Below are 25377 nucleotides of genomic sequence, written 5' to 3' on the forward strand. Positions count from 1 at the left end.
AATTAGGCGCCATTCTTATTATTTTACGGAGCTTTTGTTCAATCGGGGGACGCTGTCTGTTGAGGAGAAAAGCATGAATTTGTTTGTATACGGATTATCCGTTGTTTAAATGTCCCGGTAGTCGAAAAGGAGGCAGAGCTGTTGAGAAATGCTAGGAGCTAACTGGGCGCTAACTGTATCATTCAAATATATTGGGCGTTTCTCAATATGCGTACTTGTGCGTATTTGCGTTCTCGTGTACTCGTGATACGTCATCAGTCGGAGACCAAGTACTGTTGAAGTACGCATCAAGCCGAGAACGCGAAAAAGTCCCGGATGTGTTCTCAATCCGCCCGTTTTATCGAGCATGCATCGGTGTGGACTTGGGACAGCTAAATATCCCAGAATGCATTTCGTCCAAAACTCAACAGCGGACTCCCGGCACATCGTTTTCACCCCGCTCATGGACTTCTCACTACTCAGGTTAAAGAAACCCCAGCAGCTGTCTATAGTATTGAGTGTCCACTAGAATAGAAATAAAAGCGTTCTAACATCTCACCTGCTTGTTTTATTAAGGTATGTACACGTATGTACATGTACACTATTTTTATTAATAGAGGTTTGACTACTGAGGTTAAAAATGATATATAAGTCACTTAGATCACTTCTAAATGTTAATGTTTGGTTTATTTCCGTGTTTTATTTGTTCCTGAGTAAACTGGTTTGGCTGTGATTACAGTTAAGCTTCATAACATGTTACTCACAGTTAAATTAAGAGGGGACGGCAGTAAAAACTCCGGACCTGTGACATCATCACGCACGCAGGTGTTCCAGTTGTACATATCGCGAGTCCGTGCTCGCGTTCTCGGTGGGTACGTACTCCCGTGCGTTCTCGGCGAGCACGTACTCACCGAGAACGCGAGTACGTACTCGCGTACTTGGGCATTGATAAACGGCCATTGAATGTCGCAATGCTGGCAAAGAGAGGAAGTGACGTAAGATTTGCGCATGCGGGGTACCGATCGGGTTTCCGGTACGGATCGGGTAGCGACACACCCCCTCCCTCCTGGCTCACAGCTTCTTCTTCTTCTTGGTTGGCAACCAATGTTAAGGAGCATTACCGCCCCCTGGCACACAGCTCAGTGGACATTTAGATGAGAAAATATATATTTGACACATTTGAGGAAAATACTAATAAAATAAAATAAAAATAAATGTTCCCTTTAGAAATCTATTTTTTGCTCTATAAAAATAGTTGTTTTTCTTTTTCAATCACTCATCTTAGCAGTAGGATTTACATGAAAAGAGAAACAAATTAAGTTTGAGTCAAAATGTACATTTTTTGCACTCTCTGGTCAACTGACTCAGTGACTCAAATGACTCAAAAAAACTCGATTCACTTTGGTGAGTGACTCATTCAGATTTGATTCAGTAAAAAGAATCGAATTTACCATCACTACTCCAAATCAACACTAGCAAGACGAAGGAGATGGTCATAGTCTTCGGGAGGAAGTCACCCCCTACAACACTGGTGAATATCCAGGAAAAAGACATTGAGACAGTGGACTCCTACAAGTAGCTGGGTGTTCACCTCAACAGCAAACTGGACTGGACTACAAACACAGACATCCTGTATAAGAAGGGCCAGAGTCTTTTTTTTCATAATCATAGCAAAACTGTGTGCTAATCCATAGTTTTTAGTCACGTGACCAACTCACTTCCCTGGTGGGCAAAACATCACTCTATCGTGACAGTCAATAGTGGATAGTTGGTAGTACTGCAAGACAAATCTGCTGGTTTTTTTCACCTGTCGAGTCAAGGTTACTTGGAAACGACATTTTAATCTCTAAAAGTGGCAACATCTCTCCAAGAGCTCCAGATTGGTCACACTACATGTATCTCATAGAAAATCCCTCACCTTACCCTGCTGTCAGGGTGAGAGCTTTCAAAGTACGCACAGTTACATTTATTTTTAATTCTGAATGGGTAAATAATGCTATCGTATGAGATGAAAAACAAGAAATTCTGCATTGTGAAAGCAAAGGTAAGTACTATATAGCTATAGGGTTGCTGTGGAGGTGGGTTTGGGTGTGTCCCAGGACTCTGACATAGAATATAAATGGGCAGCAGTTTGACTGGAAACAAGTCTCTGAATGTGACATGTTTACTTTTACTTTTGACAAGTAAGAACAACAAGATTTTGGCATCTGCTTTTAAATAATTACACAAATAATTGCACTACAAAAGTAAGTAACGTCTTCATTCTTTGCTGATGAATATTATTTGCTCATTATTATTATTGCTCATATTTGCATGTAGCTTTCAGTATACTCTTTAGAATAATTTGGGGAATAAAAATCTGATTATAAATGCAGCTTCAGAGTTATGGTTGCAATGGAGGATTATATTTTACATATACTTTTTTGTGTATATATACAGTTGTACTCATAAGTTTACATACATAGGCAGAATTTATGATTTTTCATTTCTTTTCAGAGAATATGAATAATAACTTTACTTTCACTCATGGTCAGTGGTTTCGCCAAACCATTTGTTGTCAAACAACTGTGTTCACTCTTTTTTAAATCCTAATCACTACACAAATTTTACGAAGGACCCTGATCAAAAGTTTAGTGATTTGGCCTGATAACATGCACACAACTTGACACAAAAGAGTTAGAATGGCTATTAATGGTAACCATCTTCACCTATGATCTGTTTGCTTGTAATTAGTGGGTGTGAATAAAAGGTCAATAACTTTCTGGACTCCTGACAGACCCTTGCGTCTTTCATTCAGTGCTGCACTGATGTTTTTTGGATTCTACGTCATGCGGAAAGCAAAAGAATTATCAAAGGTTCAAAAGAAAAGGTACTTGAATGCTACAAAACAGGAAAGGGATATAAGGTATTGAGAATGCCAAACAGCAGTGTTCAAACTGGAAAGAAGTGGAAATTAGGGGTTCTGTTGAAACCAAACCACAGTCAGGTAGCCCAACTAAAAGACAGAACTAGGATCTGTAAACTTTTGATCAGGGTCTTTTGGGTAGTGATGTGTATGATTTAAAAAGCGTAAACACAGATTTTGTCATCGGGTTTTAAATAATTACAAAAATAATTGCACTACAAAAGTAAGTAACATCTTCATTCTTTTATTGATGAATATTATTTGCTCATTATTATTATTGCTCATATTTCCATGTACCTTTCACTCTTTAGAGTAATTCTGGTAATAACAACCTGGTTTTCTGGTTCCATAAAAATTGCCTGAGGATGAAATTACATTACAGGTTTTTCTAGTCATTCCTGCTTTTGCTGGCAATCATTGTGCTTTCATCCAAAGTGAAAATATTTGCCACTGTCATGGTCTTGCATATGGTCCAGTGTTTTGAGTTTGTTTGGGTTCATGAAGCATTTTGTAGCCTGTTTTGTATTGTTTGATCGTGCTCTTTCTTTATGGAGTTATTGTTATTCTTATGTTCAGTGTGATAGCTAGGTGCTAGTTCTTAGTGCACAGAGTTTTTTTTTCCCTTTTGTGGCATATTTTTCTTAGTCTGGTCTGTTTGTCTAAGGCTTCCTTAAATCGCCTCCAAGCGGTCCAAAATGCTGCAGCAAGGCTTTTAACCCACAGTAATAAATTCTCCTATATCACTCCCGTGTTAAAATCCTTGCACTGCTTTCTGGTTGGGTACAGATATAAGTTTAAAATCCTCACTTTTACATTTCTGTCTCTACGAGGTGAGGCCCCCACCTATATCAATGAGCTTCTCTAACCTTACTCTCCAAAGTGGATTCTTAGATCCACTGATAGTGGTCTTCATCTATTCCACAGACCGGTTTGAAAACAAAAGGGATCGCGCTTTTCAAACTCTAGCTCCAATACTGTGGAACATTTTGCCTCCCCTGCTATGCACCATCGACTCTGTGGCTTCTTTTAAAAAACAGCTTAAAACACATTTGAGGAAAATACTAATAAAATAAAATAAAAATAAATGTTCCCTTTAGAAATCTATTTTTTTGCTCTATAAAATAGTTGTTTTTCTTTTCAATCACTCATCTTAGCAATAGGATTTACATGAAAAGAGAAACAAATTAAGTTTGAGTCAAAATGTACATTTTTTGCACTCTCTGGTCAACTGACTCAGTGACTCAAATGACTCAAAAAAACTCGATTCACTTTGGTGAGTGACTCATTCAAACTTGATTCAGTAAAAAGAATCGAATTTACCATCACTACTCCAAATCAACACTAGCAAGACGAAGGAGATGGTCATAGTCTTCGGGAGGAAGTCACCCCCTACAACACTGGTGAATATCCAGGAAAAAGACATTGAGACAGTGGACTCCTACAAGTAGCTGGGTGTTCACCTCAACAGCAAACTGGACTGGACTACAAACACAGACATAAGAAGGGCCAGAGTCTTTTTTTTTCATAATCACAGCAAAACTGTGTGCTAATCCATAGTTTTTAGTCACGTGACCAACTCACTTCCCTGGTGGGCAAAACATCACTCTATCGTGACAGTCAATAGTGGATAGTTGGTAGTGCTGCAAGACAAATCTGCTGGTTTTTTTCACCTATCGAGTCAAGGTTACTTGAAACGACATTTTAATCTCTAAAAGTGGCAACATCTCTCCAAGAGCTCCAGATTGGTCACACTACATGTATCTCATAGAAAATCCTCACCTTACCCTGCTGTCAGGGTGAGAGCTTTCAAAACGCACAGTTACATTTATTTTAATTCTGAATGGGTAAATAATGCTATCGTATGAGATGAAAAACAAGAAATTCTGCATTGTGAAAGCAAAGGTAAGTACTATATAGCTATAGGGTTGCTGTGGAGGTGGGTTTGGGTGTGTCCCAGGACTCTGACATAGAATATAAATGGGCAGCAGTTTGACTGGAAACGAGTCTCTGAATGTGACATGTTTACGTTTACTTTTGACAAGTAAGAACAACAAGATTTTGGCATCTGGTTTTAAATAATTACACAAATAATTGCACTACAAAAGTAAGTAACGTCTTCATTCTTTGCTGATGAATATTATTTGCTCATTATTATTATTGCTCATATTTGCATGTAGCTTTCAGTATACTCTTTAGAATAATTTTGGGAATAAAAATCTGATTAAACATACAGCTTCAGAGTTATGGTTGCAATGGAGGATTATATTTTACATATACTTTTTTTGTGTATATATACAGTTGTACTCATAAGTTTACATACATAGGCAGAATTTATGATTTTTCATTTCTTTTCAGAGAATATGAATAATAACTTTACTTTCACTCATGGTCAGTGGTTTCGCCAAACCATTTGTTGTCAAACAACTGTGTTCACTCTTTTTAAATCCTAATCACTACACAAATTTTACGAAGGACCCTGATCAAAAGTTTAGTGATTTGGCCTGATAACATGCACACAACTTGACACAAAAGAGTTAGAATGGCTATTAATGGTAACCATCTTCACCTATGATCTGTTTGCTTGTAATTAGTGGGTGTGAATAAAAGGTCAATAACTTTCTGGACTCCTGACAGACCCTTGCGTCTTTCATTCAGTGCTGCACTGATGTTTTTTGGATTCTACAGGGAGTGCAGAATTATTAGGCAAGTTGTATTTTTGAGGAATAATTTTATTATTGAACAACAACCATGTACTCAATGAACCCAAAAAACTCATTAATATCAAAGCTGAATGTTTTTGGAGTAGTTTTAGTTTGTTTTTAGTTTTAGCTATTTTAGGGGATATCTGTGTGTGCAGGTGACTATTACTGTGCATAATTATTAGGCAACTTAACAAAAACAAATATATACCCATTTCAATTATTTATTTTACCAGTGAAACCATTATAACATCTCCACAGTCACAAATATACATTTCTGACATTCAAAAACAAAACAAAAACAAATCAGAAAGGTGCAAAGAACCACCTTTCTTTGCAAGGACACTCAAAAGCCTGCCATCCATGGATTCTGTCAGTGTTTTGATCTGTTCACCATCAACATTGCGTGCAGCAGCAACCACAGCCTCCCAGACACTGTTCAGAGAGGTGTACCGCTTTTCCCTCCTTGTAAATCTCACATTTGATGATGGACCACAGGTTCTCAATGGGGTTCAGATCAGGTGAACAAGGAGGCCATGTCATTAGTTTTTCTTCTTTTATACCCTTTCTTGCCAGCCACGCTGTGGAGTACTTGGACGCGTGTGATGGAGCATTGTCCTGCATGAAAATCATGTTTTTCTTGAAGGATGCAGACTTCTTCCTGTACCACTGCTTGAAGAAGGTGTCTTCCAGAAACTGGCAGTAGGACTGGGAGTTGAGCTTGACTCCATCCTCAACCCGAAAAGGCCCCACAAGCTCATCTTTGATGATAGCAGCCCAAACCAGTACTCCACCTCCACCTTGCTGGCGCCTGAGTGGGACTGGAGCTCTCTGCCCTTTACCAATCCAGCCACGGGCCCATCCATCTGGCCCATCAAGACTCACTCTCATTTCATCAGTCCATAAAACCTTAGAAAAATCAGTCTTGAGATATTTCTTGGCCCAGTCTTGACGTTTCAGCTTGTGTGTCTTGTTCAGTGGTGGTCGTCTTTCAGCCTTTCTTACCTTGGCCATGTCTCTGAGTATTGCACACCTTGTGCTTTTGGGCACTCCAGTGATGTTGCAGCTCTGAAATATGGCCAAACTGGTGGCAAGTGGCATCTTGGCAGCTGCACGCTTGACTTTTCTCAGTTCATGGGCAGTTATTTTGCGCCTTGGTTTTTCCACACGCTGCCTTGCGACCCTGTTGACTATTTTGAATGAAACGCTTGATTGTTCGATGATCACGCTTCAGAAGCTTTGCAATTTTAAGACTGCTGCATCCCTCTGCAAGATATCTCACTATTTTTGACTTTTCTGAGCCTGTCAAGTCCTTCTTTTGACCCATTTTGCCAAAGGAAAGGAAGTTGCCTAATAATTATGCACACCTGATATAGGGTGTTGATGTCATTAGACCACACCCCTTCTCATTACAGAGATGCACATCACCTAATATGCTTAATTGGTAGTGGGCTTTCGAGCCTATACAGCTTGGAGTAAGACAACATGCATGAAGAGGATGATGTGGACAAAATACTCATTTGCCTAATAATTCTGCACTCCCTGTACGTCATGGGGAAAGCAAAAGAATTATCAAAGGTTCAAAAGAAAAGGTACTTGAATGCTACAAAACAGGAAAGGGATATAAGGTATTGAGAATGCCAAACAGCAGTGTTCAAACTGGAAAGAAGTGGAAATTAGGGGTTCTGTTGAAACCAAACCACAGTCAGGTAGACCAACTAAAAGACAGAACTAGGATCTGTAAACTTTTGATCGGGGTCTTTTGGGTAGTGATGTTGTCAAGAGATTTATTCTAAAGACACTTCTTCAGCTAAGAGTCTAAGAGGAGAAACACACACAGACGCTGCAGCATTTACTTGTATACAAGAGCGATCACAGAACGCCACACCAGAGTGGGGGCCCTGTGATGCGCTGTTCTGTTCTTGCACGTGTCTTTATTTATACATAAGAAAAATGAATACATTTGACGTGAGCATGTGCGTGTGTGTGTGTGTGTGTGTGTGTGTGTGTGTGTGTGTGTGTGTGTGTGTGTGTGTGTGTGTGTGTGTGTGTGTGTGTGTGGAGGTCAGAACTGCTTGTTTGACTTCTTCCTATCGCTGTGAGAAGACTCAGATACAAATATCAGAACATGTTTTATAAAGAACAATCAGTCCTGAACAATGAAAAGAACAACCAGTTCTAAGCAAGGAAATGATCATCATGCAGCATTCTATCACAAGCAAACTTATATCATTAAAAGCTTATACTGACTAAAACATACAATTTTCTATTGACATTCCCTCCTGTTGTCAGTATAACCTTTAAGTGAGATATCAGTATGTAACATCTTGTTGCACATTTTCTGTCACATCATCATTAATCACACAAAGTCTTCATGTTCCAACAGGTCGGGATCATCATCATCATCATTTGTCACGGCTATGTATGCATCTACAGTGGAAACGATTATGCGGTTAATCATGAGTTTTAGACATGGCAGGATACATGTTACAAAACACAAAATAAAAGTAAAAATACTCCAGCTCCGATGAGTAAGATAAGATAAGATAAGATAAAACTGTATTAATCCTATTAACTGTAAAATTCGGTTTCCAAATAGCACAGCACCGACAGAAGTTACAGAATGTGAGCAGAATACTATATATACACATATATAAATACAGAGACATATATATAAATAAGAGTATACAAAAGGTAGAAATAGAATAAATACATATACAAGGGAATTGCAAGTATTTCTAGTATTGAAGTCTACTGCACCGTTGGTTATTAACAAAAAGTATTGCACAGTGAAAAGGCAGTAGTAGTCTCTTCAGCACCTGTAGCCAGGAGCCAGTGTAAAGCCAAGAAAACCAGTCACTTGTATTACTCACATAGTCCTGATTTTGGGCCTGCTGGATCTGTCTCAAGGCGTTCAGCGTCAGTCATGTTTGATGAGTGTACATTGTCTGGTATGTAAGTGCAGCAGGTGTTGTTGAAGAGGACGCAAAGTCCCCTTTCTCTGCCAGTATCATGTCCAAAGTTACTTGATGTTGCATCACTGCGATCCGTAATGCATTGATTTCCTGATCTTGCTGTTCGCTTGATCTTGCATGAAGCGTTCAAGAAGAGTCCAAAGCGGTAGTCCAGAGTTTCGATCCTCAGCATGTTTTTTTCCGGTTCCCACCCAGGAGAACAATGTGTGGAGTACTTTCTGTCCGGTAGTCCACAGTTTGAATTCCTCAGGTACGTTGCTTCGGGTCATGTGGTTGAAGTTTAGGGAACGTAGATCTTCTTTTCCGGCGTGCTGTAGAAGTGATGTTTACTGCGGTCATCCTGAAAGTGTAGTCTGACAGGAATATAGGAGCACATGTTCCTGTCCAGCCTGGGGGCAGTATGAAATATGCCCGTTGTCCACATAGCTAGGCCATTCCTTGCACCCAGTACGTGCCGTTAGAAGGTCCACTCATATTCACAGGGCGCCCTCTCCGTGGACTGCAGTTTGGACGCAGTTTGTCGTGTTTCCAACGGGTGTGTTACCTTTCTCTTGTTGATAACACATGGAGTGGTTCTTCCCTGGGAGTTGGTCCAGAAACACTGGGAAGTGAATGGATGTGTTCCGGTTTGTCACGTTGAAATCGATCCAGAAGAGTTGATCACATGTTCCATTACTAAGTCCAACAGCATGTGGGATTGTGTCGTTGGTGATGATTCAGCTGTGTTGAATCCAATGCCAGCGAAGCTGGCTGCACACTTTGCTTGAGTGTTGTTCATATATTCACCATATAGTGTGGGTGTGTTGATGTGTTGGGCATATGAGAACAGACATAACAGTCTGTATTTGCCGATTCCGCCTTGGTCCTGTCGTGGATATAACGGTACCAGGCATTGTTCATCCAAGGGTGGATGTGGTCTTGCATCATATCTCTTAGGTGCGAGTTGTCGTGCGTCCATCTTTTCTGTCTGCCTCGTGGTTCAGCTGTTGTTGGTGTCAGCTGGGGTCCTGTAAGGGTGAGCGTCGTAGTCAAGGTAACCAAGAGGGTCCACCTTCCCATGGTTGTACACACCTGCACCTGGCTGCCCTAAAGTTGATCGGATGGAGATTGGAGTGCAGGCTTACCCTCACGGGGCCCAATCAGCACTGCCCCCTCACCCCGAAGCAACCAAGCGCCGAGTGAGACTTTCCTTTACTAGTTGATTTCTGTGGAAGAAGTGGAATCTCGGGGACCTCAACTTTTTGCAGTGGCTCTGATGTATCCAGGAGGGTCTCTCCGCTATTTTGCAGGCACTTGGTATGGACCCTCCCACCGTGGCGAGCTCCAATTTTTTCTTTGGAGTACTCGGACAAGGATCCAATCACCTGGCTTCAACCTGCAAGAAATAGGTGAAGAACAGTCTTGGCGGCAGTTTATTGTTCAAAACAACTTCTCTGTTTGTCAAAATTGTCGGTTTCTAATAAGGACCATTCTTGATCACCCCTCCTGATGAGCCATGGCTTAAAACCATGGCTCACTAGAGCGGCTGTTTTGTGTAATGATTTGGGAAGAATGGGCTTTCCTCCTATTTTCAATATGTCATCAGTGTCTAGTACTGCTCCGTGTTTTAGCCATTGTTTTCTGTTCTTTAGGTGGTGCTTTTTGTTCGTCCTGCAGTACAGACAGTCGAATGGTGTGATTTTCATGAGTTGTTAATAAGACTGTTGTTTTTATGGCTGCTGCTGTTTTTTCAGCTTTGTCAGCAAAATTGTTTCCTTTCTAATTTCAGAGTCATTCTTCTGATGTGCTGAACATCAGAAGCATATTATAAATGTCGTATCACATGACAAGTTTTCTCCCATGTAAACAGATGTGTGCCATGATAAAATCTTCCTCCACACACTAGAAACAAGAAACTAATTTCAACCCTCTGTTACGTTTTATTATTATTATTATTATTTTATACTTATACTTATACTTATATACTTATTTTATAATCCAGTCATTTTTCAAATCTAGTATCAATCAACTAATTTGCATATCAGCTCATAATGCGCTAAGTTGATAGGTCAACAGAAATGCACGTGCAAAGAGAATTTCCTTCATACAGTAAATTACTTGTTTTGCATCAATCAAACAGAAAGCATTCCACAATTTATTGTATTACCAACTAAATTTATTGTCTGATCACTGCTTGGTCATACCAGACTCTCTCTGTGTCTTTATTTTTTCTTCTCTGTTTTCACAAACGTTTCACCTATTGTCCTGCAAGCTGGAGAGTTAAATGTCAGCAGTGGATAAATTCAGCATTTGATAACAAAACTCTGTTAAGTTTTTCCTGCTTTAACACCAATGAGAAATATAGGCGCATGTATAGTGTGTGCTATAGTATAAGCTGTCCTTCATTGCATGTATGTGTGTTAGTACGCTTGCATGTAGGGCCTGTGGGCTTCTCTCACCCAAAAAGGGCATTTTCTTAATAGCTGCTGTCAAGGTTCAAAAGTTGGAGAAAAGGAGTACGGAGGGCTCACAAGCAAATAACAACTCTGGTCCAGAAGATGTGATCAAAGCAAAGATTTATTGATTACACGCGTGGAGTCCGAAGCTGGGCAAAGTCAGCAATCGAACTGAACTTACAATAATTAGACAAAGGTTTTATATGGGTACAACAACAAAGCCCCCTCTTTTGCAAAAACAGACAAAATACAGCTTACGTCAATCTAAACCACAAAATGTTCCTGCTAACTTTAACATAGTTTTAAGAACATTACGTCTCATCTCCATCCCGGTGTCGCACCATGAGCACCTCCTTATCTCCCCGAACATCAGGTGCACTTCCTGTAAGCATCTGACAATATGCTGGCACAATTTGCAATTGCAGCAAAAACACATCTTCACTTCTTACCTACCAAAATAGATCTATTATGGTGTGTATGTGTGTGTGTGAGTGTGTGTGTGTGTATGTGGGTGCCTGCTGTGTAGGCTATGTATGTGTCATGACCTCGTCTGCACCCCAGCTCACCTCACACCTCTCGTCTTAGCCAGACATAAGGCCTGCGCACATACACAGCTGAACTCTGTGTGATTTCTAGGCTAAATGTCACACTCAAATGATGATACTCAAACCATGAAGGAAACTTACTCAAACTGAACATAAATGAAACTTAAGACTTACTCAAAGGATATAAGGTGTAAATGATAAAAACTTAAATCTTAACTCTAAAGGATATAAGTAATAAAAGATAAAAATCACTCTAGGCGTATGTCATGTAAGCAGGTGTGTTGCCATTCCTTTCAGAGCTCCTGTCCTCCTCACCGTGTATTGGCTGATCCTTAACGCCTGCCAAGAGTTTCTGACCTTCACTTGACCAGGAGCCACAGCTCTTTAATAAGCTCAAATGCAATCATGTATAAAAGATTAAAATCATTTTCATAACAAAAGTTCTCTCTTCTCAGATCTACCAATATGTTTGCTCGTCTCTACTACAGTTTAATCATTGAAAATTACACTGATCAGCATACTTTGTGGAAATTACAGATTACATAATGGCAAAAGCATTTTTCAGACCCCTCACTGCCTTTCTCTTGCGTGTGTTCAGAAAGGCAAATGTGCTTGTAGCAGTTGTGAGATTATTATGTTGTTATATGTTACATTATACCTGTAATCAAAATGAGTGAATCATGATACTGCTGTAGGCCACATCATACTTCTTGTGTAATCAATATGTAGTTTTAGTTTGCATCATACTTCTGAGTTAAAAGAATGTGAAAATCATTAGATTAGTTAGATAGGTTGGTATTATCCTAAACTGCTGATTTGCTGTGAGTGAGTTACACTATTTCATGTCATTTCATACTGCTGAGTTATAAAGAGAATATTGTGTTCAGAGAGTCAGGGCCTTCTTTTTTTTTCTTTTTTTTTTTCCTCTCATTGTAGAGACAACAGAGCACATTGCACGGGAGCAGATAAACAGGGAGCCAAGGTCATAACTCAGGTTCACTGGGAGTTAGAAAGAATGTAAATGCTTAGTTTTGTGGCTGTGGCGCATTTTGTATGGCTTCTTTTCTTTTGTTTAGTAGCTTTCTGCCTTCACCTGAGAGGGTGTGCCCTAAGTATGTGACTTTATAATTAGAGTTTATTTAAAGATACCTTGTGGCCTTAACTCAGCGACGTAACACAGCCATAGTATTTTGCTTACACCCTCCCTCTGTGTGGCCAGTCACTAAAATGTCATCTACGTAGAGTAGAAACTGTCTCTGCCCCTCAAAAGTGAAGCCAAACACTGAGAAAGCGTTTGATAAGTCTGTCACTGAGAACCATTGTTTTATTTTGGAGTGACTTGATTCAGTATAGTGTGGGGATTTGCTACTACTGGTGGCATCATTTCAGTGATTTCATTTATTGCTCGCAGATCATGCACTAGACGGTATTTTGCAGTATTAGCTTTCTTCACCACTTAAACAAAACATCACTCTTTGTTTGTTTTATTATTATTATCATTATTATCATCATTATTATTATTATTATTATTGTTATTATTATTTTAAATTCTCCTTTCTCAAAAACAGAAAATGAAATTGTAGTTGTTCTTTGCTGAGAAACACAAAACCCTTTCTTTCTTTTTTTTCTTTTTTTTTTCCCAAGACAAGAAACTAAGTTTTAACTTTTCTGCCTTGTCACCTAAAACAAAGCAGACAACCCAGCTCTCAGCTGGCTCTGAACTTATCATCATCAAGGTCGCATGATGAGAGCTACTTCAGAAGTCAAAGTACTCCTCACTCAAGCAACACGTCAAAAAAACAAAAACAAAAAGCAAAAAACTCTACACACACTACACAGAGAACAACAGTAAAGACACAACTGAAAATGCTGTTCTTCTTCGTTCTCCTTGAATTTTAGAATAAACTTCACCTGCATTAGTAAATCATATGCCTAATCATTATGTGTCACTAGTGTGATCACAAATTTATTTATTTTTTTCCAATTCATCACCTGCTCTAAAAAATGTGTAACCTGCTCATCAGCTTGCAGTGACCACATATTTAACTCAGCTTCTCACTCTTGTAGCTTTAGCTGTTATAGACAGGGTTTAGCTTATTAGTTGTTAGTATAGGTGTGCTCTGTATTTCAGCAATGTCTTATCTAGGATGACAGGTTTTCAAGCAGGTCAAGTGTCTCTATGCACTTAAAGAAAATATCTAAACTAATTATTTTCTTCATCTCATATGTCATTGTACTGAAGTTGAGCAAACCTTAAGCTTGATGCAGACTACTTTTAACAATTATCCACCTCACATCATAGCTGACTGAGGTGCCTCTTCATATTAATATTATTTCATTATTAATGCTATTATCTCTTTAACAGCAATAGTATATTACAATATTTATTTATATTTTATTTGTATCCACCAAGGGTGGTGATCTGCAGTTTCACCCTTTCCCAAGCTGGAGACATTTTCCTTTTCACACACTTTCCTTGGCTGAACAATGACAAAACCTTAATATACCTCATGCATTTCTCTAATTTATTTAATATGTGTTTGTGTGAATCATTCTGTTCATTCAGGGCATGGTCTTCATCCCAACTATGTGTCATTGTTAATACCAGTTTACAGGTTGTTATCCTTACTATCATCAACTTGAATACATTACAGTTAAGTTCTAAATCAATTTAGCCTTTTGTTTATTTTACTTTATTCCTCTTGTATCTATATGTATTCAGTCGGGTCTGTTTCCAGCCCTTTTTAAACTTCTACTTTGATCTTGAATTTTTCACTTGGTGAGGGATTATTATGTTCTTCCTGATCTGAACTATTCTCTTCACCTGGGCTGCTATCCTGTTCTGAGTCACTGTCTTCTTTGTTTGTTAATGCTTTTACTCTTTTTTGCCTGTCGTCCTCTCCATTCCTCTCCCCTTCTTTTGGATTACTCCTGCTCCGGTTTGTTGTTTTTCTAACCATCCCTCATCAGGTGTTAATTTTGCTTGTTTATTCCCCATTTTTAAAGATTTTGCTGGGCCTTCACTGACACGCTTGACTTCAGAGTGGTTTACTGATACGGCCTTCAACTTGACCCTAAAGGTCAAGCGGTATCAGTTTTATGAGACAAAGCTCAACCGTTCTCCTCTGTCACCAGTACGTGAGCCTCAAGCAAACAACAAAATAAAATAGAAGTAGTTCAGCAGCATATTGTGCTGTAAAATCAACTTACTTCTAGACACATACACACATAGACATTTGCGCGCCTTTACAATTTGTTATGAAGTAATTACGGCTACTTCTAAAACCTAAGTCTAATTCGGTTCCTTACGGCGAATCCTAACCAAAATAGTGTTTCTCTCACCCTCAGACGTCTCACTGGTGGTTCAGATCGCCAGACTGAATCCCACCGCCGTGGACCAGACTAAAAACACCGGCCTGGACCCAAATTTTAGCGTCCCAGGTCTTTCGGCCTCGTCTAAGAGGGCTGTGCACAGACTTCGGTGCTGGCTTCCCACGGCGTCAGGAATCAGTGCTGGATCCTGGAACAGAGTCACAGATAACAGTTCTGATGTTTCTGCCCCGGCTTCGAAGGACCAAAATAACTGTCAAGAGATTTATTCTAAAGACACTTCTTCAGCTAAGAGTCTAAGAGGAGAAACACACACAGACGCTGCAGCATTTACTTGTATACAAGGGCGATCACAGAACGCTCACACCAGAGTGGGGGCCCTGTGATGCGCGTTCTGTTCTTGCACGTGTCTTTATTTATACATAAGAAAAATGAATACATTTGACGTGAGCATGTGTGTGTGTGTGTGTGTGTGTGTGTGTGTGTGTGTGTGTGTGTGTGTGTGTGTGTGTGTGTGTGTGTGTGTGTGTGTGTGTGGAGGTCAGAACTGCTTGTTTGACTTCTTCCTATCGCTGTGAGAAGACTCAGATACAAATATCAGAACATGTTTTATAAAGAACAATCAGTCCTGAACAATGAAAAGAACAACCAGTTCTAAGCAAGGAAATGATCATCATGCAGCATTCTATCACAAGCAAACTTATATCATTAAAAGCTTATACTGACTAAAACATACAATTTTCTATTGACAGATGTGTATGATTTAAAAAGAGTAAACACAGATTTTGTCATCGGGTTTTAAATAATTACAAAAATAATTGCACTACAAAAGTAAGTAAGGTCTTCATTCTTTTATTGATGAATATTATTTGCTCATTATTATTATTGCTCATATTTCCATGTACCTTTCACTCTTTAGAGTAATTCTGGTAATAACAACCTGGTTTTCTGGCTCCGTAAAAATAGCCTGAGGATGAAATTACATTACAGGTTTTTCTAGTCATTCCTGCTTTTGCTGGCAATCATTGTGCTTTCATCCAAAGTGAAAATATTTACCACTGTCATGGTCTTGCATATGGTCCAGTGTTTTGAGTTTGTTTGGGTTCATGAAGCATTTTGTAGCCTGTTTTGTATTGTTTGGTCGTGCTCTTTCTTTATGGAGTTATTGTTATTCTTATGTTCAGTGTGATAGCTAGGTGCTAGTTCTTAGTGCACAGAGTTTTTTTTTCCCTTTTGTGGCATATTTTTCTTAGTCTGGTCTGTTTGTCTAAGGCTTCCTTAAATCGCCTCCAAGCGGTCCAAAATGCTGCAGCAAGGCTTTTAACCCACAGTAATAAATTCTCCTATATCACTCCCGTGTTAAAATCCTTGCACTGCTTTCTGGTTGGGTACAGATATAAGTTTAAAATCCTCACTTTTACATTTCTGTCTCTACGAGGTGAGGCCCCCACCTATATCAATGAGCTTCTCTAACCTTACTCTCCAAAGTGGATTCTTAGATCCACTGATAGTGGTCTTCTATCTATTCCACAGACCGGTTTGAAAACAAAAGGGGATCGCGCTTTTCAAACTCTAGCTCCAATACTGTGGAACATTTTGCCTCCCCTGCTATGCACCATCGACTCTGTGGCTTCTTTTAAAAAACAGCTTAAAACACATCTGTTTAGACAGGCATTTGGGTAATGTTCGTGTGTAATATGTCATTTTATTTGATATGCTTTTACATTCTCATGTGAAGCACTTTGTAATAGCTTCTTGTCTTAAAAAGCGCTATAAAAATCAATTTTACTTACTTATTTACTTTTACTGGTCTCTGTCTCCTCCCTCTGTTCCCTGTATTAAGTCAGTCTGGCTCTCAGTGTGTGTTTCTCATTTCTTCTGCATTTATTTTGATAGTCACTGATTCTGTGTGCATTACATTCAGTTTTGCTTTTTCTCATCAGTTAGATTTTTTTCCAGCCATGTTCCCTACTTGTTTCCTCTCTGCCCTGATTCCCTCTCGTGTATATTTTGTCTGCAGCTCCCTTGTTGCTATCTCCCTCATCGTACGGCTGTGCATTCCATCTGATTAGTGTTTCTCAGTTTTAGTTTTGTAGCCTGTAGATTCAGCAATAAAAGTGTGTTTTAAACTCAGTTCCGTCTCTGAGAGTCTTGTACTTTGGGTTCAGTCTTGCCTGCCTCACACAGTTTCATGATAGAATACTGCGGCCACACAATGGACCCAGCGGATCTCATTAGAGATCGGAAATGAGCAATCATCTCCTACCTGAGTCTCGTCATGTGAGAGAACATGAGACTCATCTGGCCCGAAGAGGCCCGAAGAGCAGCTGACTCTCATCATCTGCTGCTAATGCCCCGCCTGATCCTCCACTGATGAGAGTGGGTGGTCTATATTTCACACCAGCCGCTCACTTTCCATCCTCTTTAAATTCCTCATCCATCTACTCATCTCCTCCGTCACCAGCATCGTCGCTGCCAGCATCCCAGCCCCATAGAAAGGGCTCCAGGCGACGAAAAAATTATTTTAATCCAGAGTACTCCAGCCTCACGCCACCGCAGGCATTCTACCGGATACTGGGAATTAATATCACATTTCTGCCAAATTATTACACCTAGACAACCCCCTCGTAGTTCTGCCTCAACAATGCCACTCCGCTCACCAGAGGTTTCGGAGGTCACCTTGTAGGAGGCTCCTCAGCCATGTCACAGTCATCAGCTGCTACAGCCTCACCAGAGACAACATTTGCTATCTTTGCAACTCACTTGCGTCATAATCTAAGGCCCTGCTGAAGGTTGCTAGCACAATGAGTAAAATGGACCCAATGTCTAGTTATCTATTTAAAACTACAAAGTCAATTTCTAAGGAACCATGTTGCACTTTTGAATCGTCAAACAATGAACTCCTTTGTCATGTCTCCGAGCTGACAAATTTAAGAACTGATGTTTCTGTTCCTGAGCTGGACTGTAAAGAGACTATTTGTGTTCCTGGTTCTAAGACTGTTGTTGAAGCACAGAGAGAGTGGTCAATTCTAGTCTTTTGGGATGGCAATGATTGTGGAGGCCTTCAGACATGTGGGAATGATGGCATGAGTCAGGGAGAAGTTGAACAACCTAGTGAGGATCCCTGCCAGTTGGTCCATACAGGGTTTGACCACAACTCCTGGGATGCCATCAGGGCTGGCCACTCTCCTCCAGTTCATCCCTCTCAGACTCATTCTGACTGTCAACTGTGGGTCTGGAGGTCAGTATGAGACATGAACCCAAACACAGAGACAGACATGCCAAACTCAAGAGGGTTTGGCGTGTCTGCAGGAGGTAATCGAACTGCAAGCGGTAAGTATAAAAGATCCACTGGAAATACTAGGAGCACAAGGAGAACACAGGTAAGCAAGGCATGAAACTGCAAACATCGATAACCGAGGTGTCCTGTACTAACAGAGGTTAGCAGACGAACTGCGAAGGGCAGTTGACAACGCTGGTCTTACATACCACTGGCTGATTGCTTCAGATCGCAGACAGGTGAGGATGTCAGGTGAGCTGATGAGGTAACCACCCAGAGAGGTGGTGCCATAAAAAAGATGGAGAGACTCAGCTGGCCCATGACACTGACCTTGGGTTCATGGAGGGAGAGGGGGGTTGTGCTGGGTGAGGGGCAGGGGTGAAGGGTAGGAGTAGTCTCAAACTGAGCAAAGGAGTTGTTGAGGTCCTCTGTTACTGAGAGGCTGCTGTCAGGCTTGAGGCTGGGGGGCTCTGGCCTTTGATATTGGTGAGGGCTTGGTTGCCTGTTCACACCCAGCGGGAGTTGTTGTCAGTGATGCAGCCCTCTATCCTCTATCCTGTAGACCTCCTTGGCCTGTTAGATCTCCCCCCTCAGGTTTGCTCTGGCAGTGCTGTAAGGAGCACTCATAACTCGCGCGAAGGCTGATGAAAGCCTGTACTTCATTCATCATCCAACGTTTTCTGTTAGCAAAAACATGGATGGTTTTGTTCACTGTCACATTCTCTACAGAGCACTTAGAAAAGGGCAGTTAAGGTCTCCAGGTCCAGCTGTTGAAAGATGTTGGCAGAATTTGAGGAGTACAGATTTCAAATGTGCCTTAGTAAAGTGCCCAGCAACAACATGGACGCTCTCTGGGTGTTCTCTCTGCTGTTTGCTGATGACAAGTTGGAGGCGCTGAGCTAACGTTAGCATCGGAGGGCATGTAAACAATGGTAACTATGGGTACCTGTAGCTCGTGAGGTAGATAAAAGGCGAGGGATCTGGCATTGGTGAGAAAGATGGATGGAAGCGGGGATTTGTGTTGTTATCACAGCTCTGCATCTGTTTTTGTTCCCTTTCCCAGTAAAGTCTGAGTTCAGACTGAGGCCAATGTCTATCAGTTCCTGACCAACGAAAGTGATCAGTGCATTGCAGGCAGACGCAATGAAAAGGCATAAAAAACACAAAAACACTAAAAGGTGCACAGTAGTTGGAAGCGCTGTGCCACAGCATACATTCACACAAGCTGCTATCTTGAAGCCAAAAGTGTGTGTGTGGTTGTGTGCGTGTTATTCTATTTTAAATGTTTAATCCTTAATCCAAAAAAGTAGACCATTCTTTAACTTGGTAAGAAATTTTGATGTAATTTTTTTTGTTTTTCTTCAGCTATGTCACAGTCTTATTCTTTCAACATTGTTTTCTACAGATGCTCTTATTTGCTCAGGATGTGCAGCAGCTTCTTGTATGAGTTAGACGAGTGAAAGCAAAAGTATCACAGATGCTGTTGACAAACGATAAAAATCATTCACTTTCTTTTGCTTGTTCAGGTTTCACCATCTGGACTGAAAAGAAGCATCTGGGCTAAAACAAGCAATATCTCTGCGATGGGCCACAATCAGAAGATCAAATGGTTAATGTGCATCGCTTCTGTCATTACCTTCATCTATCTATTATATTGCACCTACGAGTGAGTGAAATTACCTGAAATTACAGGAGTTAGCAGGAGCATTAGCAGTGTGTGGGTCTTACTGGATCTACAGTATGTTGGTCGATTTAAAAAGTACTAACAGCAGCAATGAAAAAACAATGTCACCTAAATGTGTAGCAGCACACAAAACATATTAAAACCCTGTTAAGTTTTTGATTTAAGTGGTTTCCTTGTGTAAAAGCGTTATGAAAAATACACTCCTTACAGAAACCTCTGTCCAGAAACCCTAGAATCTGCTACAGCCACTCCTCCAGTTTCAGGGTTTCAAATGTGATTGCTCTCATTACAATTGGGGAACACTTCTGGTCTTATCCTGTTCAGGATTGCAGAGGGGCTGGTGCCTCTGTCTTGTCTATGTATACACACACTGTGGATATCCTTCAACCACTTTAGACATGAGACAAAAAGTGTGAATATATTCCACTTAACACTAATTCTTAACTTAGCACTTATAGTTATTTAGCTTTGGAGGTCTTTCTAAATCGTTTTAATGCACCTGAGCAATGGGGGGGAAAAACACCTTCTATGTAGAAAAACAGGTTTCATAATCAGCCTCCTCCTTTGTTTTCTCTGGAATTTAAACTTGATGTCAACTACATGCCTGTTTCATGAGTGTATGTTACAGTCCAAACAAAATTGGTCCAGACCTGGTCTAACAGACAGACATTATAAAGTACTATAAAAGATCAAAACAACATTGTTGAAGCTGCTGTTACTCTGGGTGTCTCCATCAACACTGTCATTTTTGACCTCTGTAGGACAGGCAAAACCTTCCACCATTGGATCAAGTACAATGAAGCAATAGCAAGTCCACCAATCGTATATGAACTACATGTGACTCACAACAGTAGTCCAGAACATGCTGGTAAGCTAACTGTTACTGAATGCTATTACTGTTACTATGGAGAAAGCCCAATGTTCAGCTTAAGTCTACAGCTTTGCAGCTGTCGTTGAGAATATTCCCAATAACACTGTTAGGAAGATGACTTTGGTTGTGAAGCATCTTGACCTCAGTGTCGATATGTGTCAAAGTTGGGAGTGAGACCAGGCTGTGATATCATTACAGACGAAGTTGTAACAGCCTTCTTTTTTTCACCAATGCAGTTCCTCTGGGACCATACACATCTCTGGCAGCAGTTAAAGGGACAAAGACTCTACTGATATCAGCATATCTCGAACATCGCACAGACGAAAAGCAGGTCAGTGAAGAGATAAATGTTTTAATGTTGCAATATTTAAACTGCTGTGTCTATTTATTTGCCAGATGATCTGTCCCAAATGTTGAGGGGTGCGGGTGGTTTTATATAAGATGTCCCCGTATGTTTAGGAAGGATGACAGTTCACTCTTGTAGTTTCTTTTTTAAATCTGTGAATAGATGGTAAATAGTTTTTTTTTCTCCCTGTGGGTTTTTTTTCCTTCTCTCTGCTTTTCCCCATATGTGTAATTGTAATTGTATATAATGACTTTAAATGTGATTCCCTGTGTTTTCTTATTGTTTTATTATGTTTTCATGTTTGTGCTGATAATTAATAAAAACTTTTGAATCTGTAAAATTGAAAAAGAAACTGCTGTGTCTGTTGCAATAATACATGTAGAATAGTTCAGAAAATGCTAAAACAGAATCTGACAGAAAAACTGCCAATAAAGCACTTTTTAAAGGGCTTATTAATATATTTTTAAATAAATAAATTTTTATTTGTGCAAATATTTAAAAAAAAATTGTAGACCTTATATAAATACATGTCAAGGAGAATTATATGATTCTTTATATTGGAAAAACAGACAGAGGAACACAGGACACACAAGAAAAGGAAAACACTTTGATTTAAGCTAAGTGGACTGTAGGACAATTTAACAGACCAAAAGTGTTCTTGTCTTTATATCATCAATGGTTCCTGCTATTATGGAATTCACTGATTGTCCCACTAAAACTGTCATAATGTGTGACTGACTAGACTCACAAAGTAGACGCAACAAAGTAGATCATGAGAATGAATTGAATTTAGCAGTTTGATGTGTTAACTATGGCAGATTGAATCTTACTTGAAGGCAGAGCACGTGAGGAAAACTGAATTCAGCAGGTGAGTATCCTTGAGTAAAAAAAGCAGGAAAGGAAAGCAGGCAGTCAGGCTGTAAGTGGGTCACAGACATTTTGAGATCCAGGTGGTGACAAAGAGAAAAAAAAATTGTTACCACATTGCAAGTAATTTGATTCTTAGGCAAGCGAATTTCAAACACGGCTCTGAGGTGAGCAGCATAATGACGTTCTGGCTCAACCACTCTTGCTGGGGTGAGAGGACTAATGGTCCTGTTGCCCATTCCAGCCTCTACAATCTTGTCCCTGACATCCTTTGACAGTTCTTTGGGCTTGGTCATGGTGCTAGAGAGGTTATAAAGGACTGGTGTTCTTTATACAACTAACAAATCGAGATCGGGGATACTTATTTTACTCAGTGGCATATAACGTTTATATAATGTGCTTTTGTTTTTGAATTTTTGTTTGATATTCTGCCTCTCACCATTTCAATGGCACTACTATATAAATTACATTCCCTTTATTTGTTTGTAAGTGAGCAAAATTTCAAATTTAGCAGGGATCAGAACTACACTTACCCATCTTCACTTATGGGAACAAAGAGATTTTCTTGTTAATGCAAAGTTGAACCTTTTATGCACCTCAGCTATGTGAATGAATAAAACAACATGAGTGGCTTGTTCGAGACCAATACAGCTGTTGATTGGCACTTTGGTAGCAGCAGTTGAACTTCTGACATCTTTAGCATTTCAGGATACTCCCTAAGATTTATATTCACACTTTTGTGAGTAACATGGTTTCCTCTTGTAATTTCTTTGATGTTAAAACTTCCATTAACATCGTGCTCCTTCTTGCCTCTTTCTTGTGCCAGGTTCGTGTCATTGCAGTGGTGCTGCGGCGTGAGAACGTAGCCTATCGCTGTCTCTTTCGTTGCCAGGAGAAGCAGCTTCTCTCTAATGGTTCTGCCAGCATCCACAGGGATCACTTCGGTTTTGCCTATGGGACAGCAGACATCATGTGCCCCCTCCCCTCAGGCTGTGAGACACCATCTTCTATTGCTGTGACCTCTGCTGCTGCCAATACTACAGGTACACGGCAGAATTCTAAGCTTGCTGTGGGGCATGTTATGCAGATGCCAGTCTGTTGGTCAGTTGGACCTTAGCTTTAATTTGAAATATTTCAGCAAATATTGAATCAGGAGATGTCCAAGAGATGAATCCAATGCCAAAATATAGATACAAAAAGTAAATACATATAAGGTCATTAATTACTGACTTCATTTATTAATTTCAAGTAATAAACTTAAAATAAGTATTCTTGTTCAATACTTTAAAATACTTCAGTAGTTTCTAAGTGTTTGTTTGTTTACTATTTGTTTACAGTGTTTACAGGTTTATAGTGTGTTGACATTAGTGATTTTCAAATTTTGCCTCAAATGCCCCCAACAAGTTTAGGTTCTCACTGGGAATCTCACTCCTTCTCACTGATGACTATCAATATCAATATCTAGTCAACAGCCAGTCAACAAATAGGATTCAGGCAGTAACTTTAGTGATGTCTGAAAAATGTAAGCATTTTTAAAAGTCAGTTTATCATGAACATAATCTAAACCAAAAATTATTACTAATTGGAGTTCAGTTACAAAAATAAGATGGTAAAAGTGTATGTTTGTGTGGTCTCTTAAGATGATCCCAACCAAGAGTTTTTAGAGGTGAAGAACCAGCAGGAGAAGACAGAATCTTTTCCTTACAACTTCACCGTCTGCATCTCCACCATGTTTGATTTTACCAACGTGCTCCAGGTACAGTCACATTTGCTTTCTTGCTTTCAGAAGACAGAAGAAATAGATTTTTAGAAACTTATTTTCTAAAGTATCCAGATCAAGACAGGAAGAAATAAAAACTGAAAGTGTATATAATATAATATAATATAATATAATATAATATAATATAATATAATATAATATAATATATAAGAAACAAGACTTTTTTGCCTGCCTTGCATATTAATACTTACAGTTTTCTGAAGCTTATCGTTCAAATATCTGTGTTGGATTGTAGCTGGTACAGAGTCTTGAGATGCTGCAGTTACTGGGAGTGAACAGAGTGGTTGTCTATAAAACCAGCTGCAGTCCTGAAACACAAAGAATACTGGACTACTACACACACAAAGGTGGAGTATGGTATCATTTTATGTCTGAGTCTTTCCTTATGACCTCTGTGAGTTTTTTTATGAGAGAGAAGACAAACATGCTCCAAACATAGGTTTTCACAATTTATTATCAAAACGGTTCGAATTTTGAACTAGTTTTACGTGGCGCCATGGACCTCCTCTCTCTGGCTCAGAGACAAAAGGCTGCCGCACCCAGGAAGCAACAACACGTTCCGATCCCAACACGTAACATACAGATGCACATGACAAATAATTGGTATGTTACGCATTCAGAGGCACGAGAGCCGGTTGGAATGAATCTATACATGTAAATATGTTAAGGTTGCTCTAAGTGTGTCTCAGGGCATCTTCTTGTTTGGAGACAGCACTTCATCTATCACCATGGCAATCACCTCTTACCCTCCAGTCTGACCTGCATAAAGACATAAGCAGAAAGAGAGCTTCTCCATCCCCAGAAATTTACAACCATGTTTACCTACAGGTGCCCTCACTAGTGAGACAGACCCTCCCCCACAAAATTCTTAGAGAAGGGGGCTTCTCTCTGTTTATGTCTGTTATCTGAGTATAGCTTCTAAAACTACTTCACAATGCTTAGCTGTGTGCAATAAAGTATAAAACACAAATATGTGATGCTAATTTTGAGATATTAGCCTTACAGATAAAAATAAATCCCAACACCTTACATCACCATCTAAAGGCATTTTCCCACAGTGAACACTGAGTGAAGCTGCCAAATGTCCTTCCGATCAAGACAAAGCATACACTAGTTTCCAATAATTTCCCCCAAAACTCACTCAGGTCTGTACTATGAATACTATACACCCAAGTCTCAATCTTCATGTCATCACAAAGTCTGATTTCCACTGTATGTGCAAGTGAGTCTAGACCAGGGGTCGGCAACCTGCGGCTCCGGAGCCGCATGCGGCTCTTTAGTCCTTATAGTGCGGCTCCAGCGTGGTTTGGGAAAAAATAAATTAGAAGTATTTCGCTAAAGTGTATTTTATTTATGTTAGTTCTTTTAAACTTGTAGTTCTAAATTGGAAGATTATTGTGATATTGAAATATAAATATAAAATTATATTCTATTATTTTTTCCTCGCTCAATATAAGCGTCACCCTCGCTGGAAGCCGGTGTTCCCTTGGCGCCGTGCATTTATCGAGACTTTCAACCCCAGGTAGGCCAATTATGGATCTTCGGATCCACATTATGTCAGCAGCTCCACCGTGAACTATGTTAAAGACAAACACTGCTCACGCCTCACAGGCGACAGATGACAGCTACAGTCCTGCGTAAACTGACTTCGCAGACAGCACCGATTAGCAGACGCTGTGAG

The 25377-nt window shown here is 39.9% G+C and overlaps 1 protein-coding gene across 4 annotated transcripts in view; it reads left to right on the forward strand.

The window, feature by feature from the left end:
- Positions 1-1846: 1846 nt before the first annotated feature.
- Positions 1847-25377, forward strand: part of LOC116321812 — a 31896-nt gene continuing 8365 nt past the window's right edge. Inside the window, exons 1-7 of one of the 4 annotated variants that reach the window (XM_039598265.1) lie at positions 1847-2023; positions 19675-19814; positions 20594-20700; positions 20940-21034; positions 22743-22959; positions 23557-23672; positions 23932-24043. In XM_039598265.1, the coding sequence (XP_039454199.1) occupies positions 1973-2023; positions 19675-19814; positions 20594-20700; positions 20940-21034; positions 22743-22959; positions 23557-23672; positions 23932-24043 (838 nt within the window). In that variant the 5' untranslated portion in view covers positions 1847-1972. Of the gene's footprint in view, positions 2024-2117; positions 2226-4671; positions 4787-4904; positions 4989-19674; positions 19815-20593; positions 20701-20939; positions 21035-22742; positions 22960-23556; positions 23673-23931; positions 24044-25377 lie in introns of those variants that run through there. The other 3 variants (XM_039598267.1, XM_039598264.1, XM_039598266.1) reach the window with 3 other exon arrangements.

Source organism: Oreochromis aureus, linkage group 14, assembly GCF_013358895.1.
Source record: "Oreochromis aureus strain Israel breed Guangdong linkage group 14, ZZ_aureus, whole genome shotgun sequence".
In the NCBI taxonomy this organism is placed as follows: Eukaryota; Metazoa; Chordata; class Actinopteri; order Cichliformes; family Cichlidae; genus Oreochromis; species Oreochromis aureus.